The following is a 13,207-nucleotide window of genomic DNA, read 5'->3' as shown; positions in this document are numbered from 1 at the left end:
AGAAGGTATACCCAATAGTTTCTTTGGGGTATCCTATGAAGACGCATTTTTCCGATTTGGGTTCGAGCTTTTCAGGTTGAAGTTTCTTGACATAAGCATCGCATCCCCAAACTTTTAGAAACGACGGCTTAGGTTTCTTCCCAAACCATAATTCATACGGTGTCGTCTCAACGGATTTCGACGGAGCCCTATTTAAAGTGAATGCGGCAGTCTCTAAAGCATAGCCCCAAAATGACAGCGGTAAATCGGTAAGAGACATCATAGATCGCACCATATCCAATAGAGTGCGATTGCGACGTTCGGACACACCATTACGCTGAGGTGTTCCAGGCAGCGTGAGTTGTGAAACTATTCCACATTTTCTTAAGTGTGTGCCAAATTCGTGACTCAAGTATTCTCCCCCACGATCTGATCGTAAGAACCTGATTTTCCTGTCACGTTGATTCTCAACCTCACTCTGAAATTCCTTGAACTTTTTAAAGGTCTCAGACTTGTGTTTCATTAAGTAGACATACCCATATCTACTTAAGTCATCAGTGAGGGTGAGAACATAACGATAGCCACCGCGAGCCTCAACACTCATTGGACCACACACATCAGTATGTATGATTTCCAATAAGTTGGTTGCTCGCTCCATTGTTCCTGAAAACGGAGTCTTGGTCATTTTGCCCATGAGGCATGGTTCGCACGTGTCAAATTATTCGTAATCAGAGACTCCAAAAGCCCATCTGCATGGAGCTTCTTCATGCGTTTGACACCTATGTGACCAAGGCGGCAGTGCCACAAGTATGTGGGACTATCATTATCAACCTTACATCTTTTGGTATTCACACTATGAATATGTGTAACATTACGCTCGAGATTCATTAAGAATAAACCATTCACCATTGGAGCATGACCATAAAACATATCTCTCATATAAATAGAACAACCATTATTCTCGGATTTAAATGAGTAGCCATCTCGAATTAAACGAGATCCTAATACAATGTTCATGCTCAAAGCTGGCACTAAATAACAATTATTGAGGTTTAAAACTAATCCCGTAGGTAAATGTAGAGGTAGCGTGCCGACGGCGATCACATCAACCTTGGAACCATTCCCGACGCGCATCGTCACCTCGTCCTTCGCCAGTCTCCGCTTATTCCGCAGCTCCTGCTTTGAGTTACAAATGTGAGCAACCGCACTGGTATCAAATACCCAGGAGCTACTACGAGTACTGGTAAGGTACACATCAATTACATGTATATCACATATACCTTTAGTGTTGCCGGCCTTCTTGTCCGCTAAGTATTTGGGGCAGTTCCGCTTCCAGTGACCACTTCCCTTGCAATAAAAACACTCAGTCTTGGGCTTGGGTCCATTCTTTGGCTTCTTCCCGGCAGCTTGCTTACCGGGCGCGGCAACTCCCTTGCCGTCCTTCTTGAAGTTCTTTTTACCCTTGCCTTTCTTGAACTTAGTGGTTTTATTCACCATCAACACTTGATGTTCCTTTTTGATTTCCACCTCTGCTGATTTCAGCATTGAATACACCTCAGGAATGGTCTTTTCCATCCCCTGCATATTGAAGTTCATCACAAAGCTCTTGTAGCTCGGTGGAAGCGACTGAAGGATTCTGTCAATGACCGCGTCATCCGGGAGATTAACTCCCAGCTGAGTCAAGCGGTTATGCAACCCAGACATTTTGAGTATGTGCTCACTGACAGAACTATTTTCCTCCATCTTACAACTGAAGAACTTGTCGGAGACTTCATATCTCTTGACCCGGGCGTGAGCTTGGAAAACCATTTTCAGCTCTTTGAACATCTCATATGCTCCGTGTCTCTCAAAACGCTTTTGGAGCCCCGGTTCTAAGCTGTAAAGCATGCCGCACTGAACGAGGGAGTAATCATCAGCACGTGACTGCCAAGCGTTCATAACGTCTTGGTTTTCTGGGATAGGTGCGTCACCTAGCGGTGCTTCTAAGACATAATCTTTCTTGGCAGCTATGAGGATGATCCTCAGGTTCCGGACCCAGTCCATATAGTAGCTGCCATCATCTTTCAGCTTGGTTTTCTCTAGGAACGCGTTGAAGTTGAGGACAACGTGGGCCATTTGATCTACAAGACATATTGTAAAGATTTTAGACTAAGTTCATGATAATTAAGTTCATCTAATCAAATTACTCAATGAACTCCCACTCAGATAGACATCCCTCCAGTCATCTAAGTGAAACATGATCCGAGTTAACTAGGCCGTGTCCGATCATCACGTGAGACGGACTAGTCAACATCGGTGAACATCTTCATGTTGATCGTATCTTCTATACGACTCATGCTCGACCTTTCGGTCTTCCGTGTTCCGAGGCCATGTCTGTACATGCTAGGCTCGTCAAGTAAACCTAAGTGTATTGCGTGTGTACATCTGGCTTACACCCGTTGTATTCGAACGTTAGAATCTATCACACCCGATCATCACGTGGTGCTTCGAAACAACGAACCTTCGCAACGGTGCACAGTTAGGGGGAACACTTTCTAGAAATTATTACGAGGGATCATCTTATTTAAGCTACCGTCGTTCTAAGCAAATAAGATGTAAAACATGATAAACATCACATGCAATCAAATAGTGACATGATATGGCCAATATCATTTGCTCCTTTTGATCTCCATCTTCGGGGCTCCATGATCATCGTTGTCACCGGCATGACACCATGATCTCCATCATCGTGTCTTCTTGAAGTTGTCTCGTCATCTATTACTTCTACTACTATGGCTAACGCTTTAGCAACAAAGTAAAGTAATTACATGACATTTATGTTGACACGCAGGTCATAAATAAATAAAGACAACTCCTATGGCTCATGCCGGTTGTCATACTCATCGACATGCAAGTCGTGATTCCTATTACAAGAACATGATCATCTCATACATCACATATATTATTCATCACATCCTTTGGCCATATCACATCACAAAACACTTGCTGCAAAAACAAGTTAGACGTCCTCTAATTGTTGTTGCAAGTTTTACGTGGTTGCTATAGGTTTCTAGCAAGAACGTTTCTTACCTACGCCAAAACCACAACGTGAATTGCCAATTTCTATTTACCCTTCATAAGGACCCTGTTCATCGAATCCGATCCGAGTAAAGTGGGAGAGACAGACACCCGCCAGCCACCTTATGCAACTAGTGCATGTCAATCGGTGGAACCAGTCTCACGTAAGCGTACGTGTAAGGTCGGTCCAGGCCGCTTCATCCCACAATGCTGCCAAATCAATATAAGACTAGTAACGGCAAGATAATTGACAATATCGACGCCCACAACTGCTTTGTGTTCTACTCGTGCATAGACACTACGCATAGACCTAGCTCATGATGCCACTGTCGCGGAATGTAGCAGAATTTTAAAATTTTCTACGCATCACCAAGATCAATCTATGGAGTCATCTAGCAACGAGGGAGAGAGGAGTGCATCTACATACCCTTGTAGACCGCGCGCGGAAGCGTTCAAGAGAACGGGGTTGATGGAGTCGTACTCAACGTGGTCCAAATCACCGATGACCTAGTGCCGAACGGACGGCACCTCCGCGTTCAACACACGTACGGTTGGGAAGACGTCTCCTCCAACTTGATCCAGCAAGGGGGAAGGAGAGGTTGATGAAGATCCAGCAACACGATGGCGTGGTGGTGGATGCAGCAGGATCCCGACAGGGCTTCGCCAAGCGCAAGGGGAAAGGAGAGGTGGTACGGAGGGAGAGGGAGGCGCAAAGAGCAAGGGTGTGCGGCTGCCCTCCCTCCCCCCCCCCTCTTTATATCGGGGCCTTGGGGGGCACCGGCCCTGGAGAAGCAATCTCCAAGGGGGCGGCGGCCAAGGGGTGGCTTCCCCCCCAAGCCAAGTGGGGGGCGCCCCCACCCCTAGGGTTTCCCAACCCTAGGCGCAGGGGAGGCCCAAGGGGGGTGCACCAGCCCACCAGGGGCTGGTTCCCCTCCCACTTCAGCCCATGGGGCCCTCCGGGATAGGTGGCCCCACCCGGTGGACCCCCGGGACCCTTCCAGTGGTCCCGGTACAATACCGGCGACCCCCAAAACCTTCCTGATGGCCGAAACTACACTTCCTATATATAAATCTTTACCTCCGGACCATTCTGGAACTCCTCGTGACGTCCGGGATCTCATCCGGGACTCCGAACAACTTTCGGGTTACTGCATACTAATATCTCTACAACCCTAGCGTCACCGAACCTTAAGTGTGTAGACCCTACGGGTTCGGGAGACATGCAGACATGACCGAGATTCCTCTCCGGTCAATAACCAACAGCGGGATCTGGATACCCATGTTGGCTCCCACATGCTCCACGATGATCTCATCGGATGAACCACGATGTTGAGGATTCAATCAATCTGTATACAATTCCCTCTGTCAATCGGTACGTTACTTGCCCGAGACTCGATCGTCGGTATCCCAATACCTCGTTCTATCTCGTTACCGGCAAGTCACTTTACTCGTACCATAATGCATGATCCCGTGATCAACCACTTGGTCACATTGAGCTCATTATGATGATGCATTACCGAGTGGGCCCAGAGATACCTCTCCGTCATACGGAGTGACAAATCCCAGTCTCGATTCGTGCCAACCCAACAGACACTTTCGGAGATACCTGTAGTGTACCTTTATAGTCACCTAGTTACATTGTGACGTTTGGCACACCCAAAGCACTCCTACGGTATCCGGGAGTTGCACAATCTCATGGTCTAAGGAAATGATACTTGACATTCGGAAAAGCTACAGCAAACGAACTACACGATCTTTGAGCTATCCTTAGGATTGGGTCTTGTCCGTCACATCATTCTCCTAATGATGTGATCCCGTTATCAATGACATCCAATGTCCATAATCAGGAAACCATGACTATCTTTTGATCAACGAGCTAGTCAACTAGAGGCTCACTAGGGACGTGTTGTGGTCTATGTATTCACACATGTATTACGATTTCCGAATAACACAATTATAGCATGAATAATAGACAATTATCATGAACAAAGAAATATAATAATAACCATTTTATTATTGCCTCTAGGGCATATTTCCAACAGCCTTGCCACGGCATCGCGACCTGGCATACCAGCGGCGGCTGAGCTCGCTCGAGGACCGGGACCTGAGGACATAGAGCACTAAGGAGAGCATGGGAGGAGGGAAACCCGTATGGGCCGGCCTGGCTATGCCACACAAGTTGGCGCGCGGCCCTAGCTCAACGTCAGGAATTGCCACGAAGTTCACAAGATAAGTCTCGCCCTCGGATCGGCTAAATGTCTGAGCCTTATGGTCACTCACGCCTTGCCGCAACCCCGTCGCGGCCACGTTAACTCCCTTTGTTCCCTTACCGTGGCTTCTTGAGCGCTAAGGGGGACCTCCTGAGCATCGCGCCTCAGGGGCTCTTACTGGACCTCGGGCCGCACACCTCCTGGCCTTGACCACGGCACGCGACCTGGCATACCAGCGATGGTTGTAGCTTGCCTGGGGACCGGGACCTGTCGGCGTAGAGCAACAAGCTATCGCGAGGAAAGAAAGGGGGGACCGAGCCTTAACGGGACGCGCATTCACCAAATCTTCATAACAGTGAAGATAAGCACAAAAGACATTACAGACCCTTATATGCCCCCACGGGGCGCTTCATGATTCTTCGCGGGGAATGAAAGCTAAAACTAAGAAGGGCCCTATCTACACCCTCCTGTGGCAGACGCCATCATCAACAGTGGGCCACGGGAGGCCGATGCCAACCCCATCCAGATCAGCGGCGGCGACGGCCAGACGCGGCGGCACTGCTCCGAGCGTGACGAGAACTCGGGGGCACGTAGTTGTCGTTGCTCGTCTCCGGAGTCTCGTAGAGCTCAGGAGAGCTGCTGGACTCCCAAGGGCTGCTACTGCTAGAGTGGCCGCGAGCGAAACGCGCGTCAGCCTCATGCTCCTCTCCAGAGCAGCACTCCAGGTAGCGGCCCTCGGCATCGAAGACCTTGAAGAAGAGCATGGAGACGCCGTCGTACTCAAGGTGGATCGCGAGGGCGCCCCTCGCGCGGCAGACCCACGCAATCTTGCCCCAGCCACGAGTCATGAAGATCTTGCCGGTGGGGACCGCTTCGATCTCTGCTCCAGTCGCCAGAGCGCCGCAGTCGGTGTGCTGCAACCAGAGCTCGAGAGGCCCCCTCGGCGGCATCACGTTGGAGAAGAACCGCGGGAAGCGGATCCAAGAGCTTGGGGGCATTGGCGCCCACAGCACCAGCTCGCGCGAGGAGTCCGCGGCGTGGATTCCGGGGGCGACGGCGCGCGTCGCCGCGGCACGGCGACCCCGGGCGCGGCGCGGGCGGCACTGCTCGTCCCTCCGCCCTCCTGAGCCCTCAGCTTGGACATACAGGGGTAGCGGATACCCTGGGGGAGGCCGCTCGCACCAAGGCCTCGTCACCACCTGCATCGCCGCTTCGTCGCAGCGGTGGATCGACCTTTTCTTCGGCGGAAATGGCTCCGGGTCATCTCGGGGGGGCCTTCCCCTTTTCTTCGGTGGAGAACCTTCTGATAGGCGCCATTGATGTTAGCAGTGGAGCAAGCAGGAAGAAGCAATCGAGCAAGGAAGAGACGGGCAACGGAGGCTCAGCCCCCCTCCCCATTTATAGCAAGAGAAGGCCAACCGGCACCTCCCACAATCGCAGGTAATGATGGTTTTCCTTACATGTCGCAGGGAGTTGTCAAGTCGTGCAGTTGCCGAGGCAGCGTGGGGAAGCGGAGACGTCCACGTCCAATCAACCGCCACGCGTCGACCGAGGCCGCAGCCTTTTGGGGGGCCGTGGTGCTCCGTGCTTGACCCTTGGCCAAGCCCAAGCGCACCTTGGGCCCGGGGGCTACTGTCAGCGTTCTGGGAACGGGGGTCCCCAGACTTGCCTGCCTGCGGCCCGCGACGTGGCTAAGCCAGCAGGCCGTACTGCCCATCTTCATCAACACGGCATCCAAGACCCTCGGGAGGGGCCAAGCCTCGCGAGGCGGACGACATGAGACCTTCTCTGGAGTGGCCTAGTCGGGCAGGCTCACGAGGAGCGGAGATATCAAGGCGAGGCGAACCTCACGAGGCTCTCGTGACGTGAGCCATAACGATCGACACCAGGCGGGCGCCAGCGCGCGCAGCGTCCTTATTTCCTCTTTGGTGCTAAGGAGGCCAGCGCAGGCGAGGGGTACCGAGGCATCAGGCAAAGGTTGCCATATCGGTGCAACAAGACTAAGACCAGAAGGACGGCAAGACGAAGGTCATCGTGGAGCCCAAGACGGCGTCACCACCAGAGCTTTTCGCAGGCGGAGACCACCTTTGTCAGGATGGCTTGTACTACCCGTCCCTCCTTCAAATTTGCCCGCCGTTGTTGGCTCCCTTCCCGCTCAATATTTAGGGAGAGGACCAGGTCCTATATAAGTATAGCTAGCCACCACAGTAGAGCAGTTCATCCAGCACTCACCCACACAAGTTTGCCAAGCACAAGAACACCTCAACACAAGCAGGCTGTTATTCCTCTTGTATTGTTCATCATCAGCCCAAAAGGCAATCCACTACCACCACACTGGAGTAGGTATTACATCACGACGGTGGCTCGAGCCAGTATAAATTTTGTGTCTTTCTGTGTTGCGAGTTCGTCGAGTTCGTCCGCAAGATCTTAGCAAGTTAGGGCATAGATCGGTGGGAGGAAAAGACTTCACGCGCATCCCAATGTTCAAACCTTAAGGGTTTGCCAGAACCCCACATTCAATAAGTACGAGTAGATCTTCGTGCCTGCGATGGTTAAAGGGCGTCCTGGGAAGTGGCAACCGTCGGACAACGACATGATCAAATTCAATCTCGATGGGGCTTTTATCCCTGGGCTGGGGAGTTGTCGCTGGAGACAATGCTGGATGGGTAATTGTCGCTCGCGCTGGTCGGCAGGAACACATCAGGATGCTTTTGGAGCGGAGGTCAGCGCCATGGCTGCGGCGGTAGCGACAACAGCTGATCTTGGGTTCACTAGAGTTGTCTTTGAGATAGATTCAGAGCTGCTTGCTAATGCAGTGGATATCCGGAAGGCAGACGCCACACCATATGCAGTAGTTATTGAAGATATCAAGTTCCAACTCAAGGTGTGGTTCTCCAAGTGGAGTGTGGCTGCTTGTATTCGGGCTATGAATTCTGTAGCGCATGAGCTTGCTCAAATTGGCAGTAGAAGTTTACCAAATGGTTGTATGAAGTGGAACTCTAATGTACCGCCCACTGTGGCTGTTTGCGTTTCGGGTGAAATGCCCGGCCGTAGTTAATCTATAAAGCTATGTTTTGCCTTCAAAAAAAAAAGTTTGTTTTCACCGCTGCTTTTCTGCAGTTTGACTTCAAAATATATTTTTCTACAGTTCAAAGGGGGCTGGGTACCTAGGAAGCATTCACACGTAGTGATGAAACAGACTCTATGGAGGCAATACCCTCAGAAATTTTTACCAAATCCAATGTACAAAATGCAGGGGTCATTCTCGTGAAGCACAGATTTCAGAGCACACGGCAGGAACTATTTAAAGGGTAAATCGAGTTCGCTTAATTACATACGTACATTGTTGCTACAATATAGACTTTGGAAATTAAGGCCTGACACAAAGAGACACTGCCATCAGTTCTCACTTCCCTGGAAAATATGTACAGCGGCCGGACAGCCACACACACACCTGAGCAAAGAAGGGTCGGCACTATGTACAGAGGAGGGAAACTAAGCACCACCTCCCAGCCTTTTTATTGAAGCTCAGGGGGCTCGGCGAGCATACTCGACAGGAAGAAGGGAACGGTGGCGATCCGTCATGACCACCATAGGCGTAGTAGAGTCTGCTTACAAGCAGGCGTGGCGAATCACATATTGTTGCCCATACCCACACTGACTCCGATCCTTTCTGCGACCTGCGATACAGATGTGCGGATGTGAGCAACCATATAATTTCTGAAGATTGCAGCTGATATGAAAAGGGACGCTGCCCACTTTCGTCGGCAGAAGAAGACTAAAGAGATTCTTCAAAATAGAACAGTTACCAGGGTGCCCCTAACCGAGTAATCTGTAATACAACAGTTGCTCCTAATGAACTGATCTTGGTAACAGCATACAGCTGCCAGATCTTTATTTGAGGTGTATAATTAATCCCAACTACACTGACAGCGAAATGCCACTCCTAGATGCCATGTTTGCTATAAGGACAATAATTGATTTCTAGTTCAGTTTTGGAGCAGACAAGACAGAAAGCTTACTTCCTTCAAGGAGTGAACATCACTGCCCCAGAGCCAGGCATCGCAGCCTGCGTCCCTAGCTCCCCACAAATCATTCCGACGGTCGTCCCCAATATGCACAGCCTCTTCAGGCTTCACGTCCAACAACTCGCAGGCCTTCAGGAATATTGTTGGGTTTGGCTTTTCTGCTGCAACCTTTTAGCAGAAAAAAACAGAGAACAAGGGTTTAATGGCGAACATTAATAGGAAAACTGAAGGTCAAACTTATAGATACGAAGGACAGTAGCTACAGGGTCAAGGTTCAGTTAACAAGCTCAGTTAAAGCAGCTCATCTGTAAATGGAAACCCACCTCAGCAGATACAGCAACTGCATCGAACCAGTGATCACAATTCAGGGCCTGTAAAAGTGGGCGGAGACGGGTGTCAAAGTTGGATACAACAGCTGTTCTCACACCAGCCCTTCTCAATGCTTCGAAAACATATTTAGCGTCAGGGTCAATGAGCTGCCAGGCCTAGCAAACATAAAACAATTTGTGAGGTCAAACATACAATAGGATGTTTCAAATCATTTTGATTTACAGATTTTCTCTTACCTTCTCAGTTGTATAGTAATGATAAAGTTCCTCAAAGTACTCTAAATCTGAGCAGCCTGTAGAAGAACTAACTATATGTTGCCAAAAGGGCCTCCCATCATCAACATACCTGAAGATATTGAGAAACATTAGTCCATGCAGCAGCATATTTTTTAACAGGTTTGAAATGTTAACATGAAATGTTTGACTGGATGAATCGCAAATTTGTACTAAAAGGCAAGCTCGTATTTTATTATTATTCTGTGACATGATAGCTCCAGGTTCCAAGGAATTAAGGCTGATAAGAAACAGAAGAATCAAATCACCAGTACTACCTATCACTGCGGTCCATATATATGTTGCGAAAATCAGTTTCGTGCGATTCCATTCAGATTTGTCTCCTGATAAGTATTATGAAAAACGCACCCAAGGATACTCAGTGCTCGTAAAGCACACAAACCAGCTAAAACTAACTGTGAATATGCCAGAAACTTAAGAATCGAATTCTAGCATAAGAATAAACTCTCTACTTTCTGAATACTATGTGAAACTTAAGAATCAATATTCCTACCCCACAATTGTTCTTTTAGCACCACCAAAGACAAATAAAAGTATCTCAGCCATATCTGAGAAGGTAATGGCATCAAGCTCCAGATAGAACTTGGGACCATTCCAGTTCCTGGATCTCAATCTGAACATTGAGGATTATAGAATCCTCACAGCTGTTCTTGCAAATATCCCTCCCTCTGCGTCCTGGTGAGAACTTTACTTATGGAATTCTACTTCTAACAAATGTTTCTTAGCTCGCAGCTTAACTCAGGTTGAGGGATAATTAACTCCGGTTGAAATTGTTTCATATCTGCACGTCACTCTCAATTTTGAAGAGGCGGTATTTCAATCCAATTGATTAAAAAGGACAAGTTCAAGGAAGTGAAAGACAAGTTAGTCCACAGTTTTCCTGATGTATATCCTTGTTTAAATTGAACAAGGGCATTCATGGCAAGAATATCCCCGTCCTAAATGCTATTTATTCATTTCAATACGAGTGCACAAGAACAAAATCAGACAGAGCCATCTTAGTAAGATACCCGTATAGCGAAATCAAATCCAAACTCGCATTTGAAACAGCAGGACAGTCCAAAGGTAAATGTCATACCTAAGCCGCGATCTGCCCCATGGCTGCGCATATGCCTGCCGGTACCTCATCAAGATCTCATCCTCCGAGTACTTCACCCCATACTTTTCGCCTACTGTTCTGTACACCTGTATTAAACATTCAGAACACAAGTATTAACATTCAGAACACAAGCCATGTTAATCAAACCGCATGCATGCCCGATTAACAGAGGAAAGGGAGATTTTTTATCAGTAACTCGTCATGCATGGCGAAGTAAATCCACAGAACCCAGAAATGAACAGCAGGAACAAATCTGTCCAGGTTCTCACAACCCAAATCTATGAACACACACGAACGGAACGGGCCACGGGAGTACGGATCAGATCGATCCAAACGCCACGCATTGTCTCAGCGTGTGCACCGCAGAGAAAACATGCAGGCCTCCGTCAGCCATGGGAACGGCCAACCGAATCGAGCGGAGCAAACAGAGGAACATGAATTGGAGGTGCGGTGTATATGGGGGGAAGGGCGTAGGCCGACCTGGGCCATGGGCTCGGTGGGGGCGAGGAGGGTGCCGGCGGCGTCGACGAGGATGGCCTTATGCGTGATGTCGCCGTAGATGGCCCGCCGGTAGTCGTAGTACTCCCGCGCGCCCATCGGCTCCCACCGCGCGCTGCCCGCCCCGACGACCGCCTCCGGGGCCTCCGCCGCGGCCGCCGTCCCGAGGCGCCGCCGGCCCGCGAGCGCCGGCTGGAGCCGGGCCGCGGCGGCCGAGCGCAGCCGCGCCACCGCCATTGTCAACGAGGTGGCGGGGTGGCGGGTCTCGGGTGGCAGGTGGGTCCCGGCGCCAGAGTCTCAGGTGGTGGTGGCGGCTCCGCCGTGCCGTGCCGGAGCGTGCGAGCGCGCGCGGTCGGTCTCTCCTGTGGCGTGCGTGCGTGCGTGTGTGTGGGTGTGATGCGGTGTGGCCGTGTGTGGGTGCGCGGTGTTTATAGGCAGGCGGAGGGAGGGAGACGAGCGGCGGCCGGTGACGCGACCGTGATGGCTATTTGCTTCCTGTGGCTGCCTTCACCTCCTCCTTTCCTCGGGCTTCAGGGACTCTTTTGGGCGTCACAAAATTTCATTGCATTTTACACACACAGGTATTACTTGTGATCACTTTTTATATGCTTTGAATTATAAAATGTTTTGAATTTTTTGGTTCCAGTGTATATAGACGCATTTTAATATGTCTATTCACGCTTCAGTCATTATGCAGTCTATATTAAAATATCCAAAATACATTATATTTATATTTGTGAATGAACAGAGTAACTTTTTTTCTTCTCAATCTGATGTATATAGATATATTTTAGTGTTTGTTCAGTCAATTTAGTCTATATGCAGTCCGTATTAAAAGATTTAAAACATTATATAATCCGGAACATATGTGATGTTTTTATTCTTTTTTTTACGAAATGACCAAAGATTCAACCAACCCTTCAAATTCATCTTTATATAAATTAGAAATTGCACACGGGGACTTGAGGACATGGACACCGTCCTCCTCCTCCTGTACACTCATACGTGTTGTGCCGTGGGCCAAACTCGATACCGCCTCTACACTTCCGTAACATTGTCGAAGTCAGAACAACATTGTTGATGCAGCGGCTAGGAAGTCTTCACGTGACGCCAAAAGACATCTAAAACAGGAAACAAATCATTGTCTCGTAGAAGAATGTGGCGGAGAGGGTTGGACGACCATCCCATAATCGGCTAGAAAGGTCCCGGTAGACCTAACCTCACAAGCCCCCCGACGACGCCAAAGTTGGTCGACCGTTATCGGTCAGAGAAGGAGCCAGCTAGAGGACCAATACATGAAGCGTCTTTGTCTATTTCACCAATAGCACAAACCATATCCACCAATCCAGATGAGTATTGACTACACGATGGCATGTCGTCCTCTACTAAGTTCATAAGACCTCCGCTAACAAGATAGATCAGAAGTTGGGAAAACATTGTTCTTAATATGCACAGCGTCGCTATTCTCACCACATTGTCGTAGCTAGTGAACGAAATCCAACCCTGACAAACCTAACTATAGCGGTGCAACGCAGTCTGGTGTCCCCACCTCCTCCCGCCAACGGAGCAGCAACAGGAGGAGGACGGGACCTTGCGGGCGGGAAACAGGCGGAGCGGTGGCAGCAATCTAGGGTTCGTAGAGGGGGCAAAGTATTTTTTTTAGAAATTTCAAATCTATTCACCTTCAATCGTGGCAGTACAAAGAACACCAAA

At 49.4% G+C, this 13,207-nt stretch overlaps 1 protein-coding gene across 1 annotated transcript; it reads right to left on the bottom strand.

Annotated features, from left to right (window-relative positions):
- Nucleotides 1-8,525: 8,525 nt before the first annotated feature.
- On the bottom strand, nucleotides 8,526-11,906 carry LOC125535876 (haloacid dehalogenase-like hydrolase domain-containing protein 3). Its single transcript, XM_048698942.1, has 6 exons — nucleotides 11,477-11,906; nucleotides 10,976-11,082; nucleotides 9,841-9,949; nucleotides 9,598-9,759; nucleotides 9,269-9,442; nucleotides 8,526-8,926 (listed from the first exon to the last, which is right to left on the bottom strand). The coding sequence occupies exons 1-6, from the start codon at nucleotides 11,729-11,731 to the stop codon at nucleotides 8,879-8,881; spliced, it is 855 nt and encodes a 284-aa protein (XP_048554899.1). The 5' UTR covers nucleotides 11,732-11,906; the 3' UTR covers nucleotides 8,526-8,878.
- Between the last annotated feature and the right edge of the window lie 1,301 nt (nucleotides 11,907-13,207).

Source organism: Triticum urartu, chromosome 2, assembly GCF_003073215.2.
Source record: "Triticum urartu cultivar G1812 chromosome 2, Tu2.1, whole genome shotgun sequence".
Classification (NCBI taxonomy): domain Eukaryota; kingdom Viridiplantae; phylum Streptophyta; class Magnoliopsida; order Poales; family Poaceae; genus Triticum; species Triticum urartu.
This window is presented reverse-complemented; position numbering and strand designations above follow the sequence as displayed.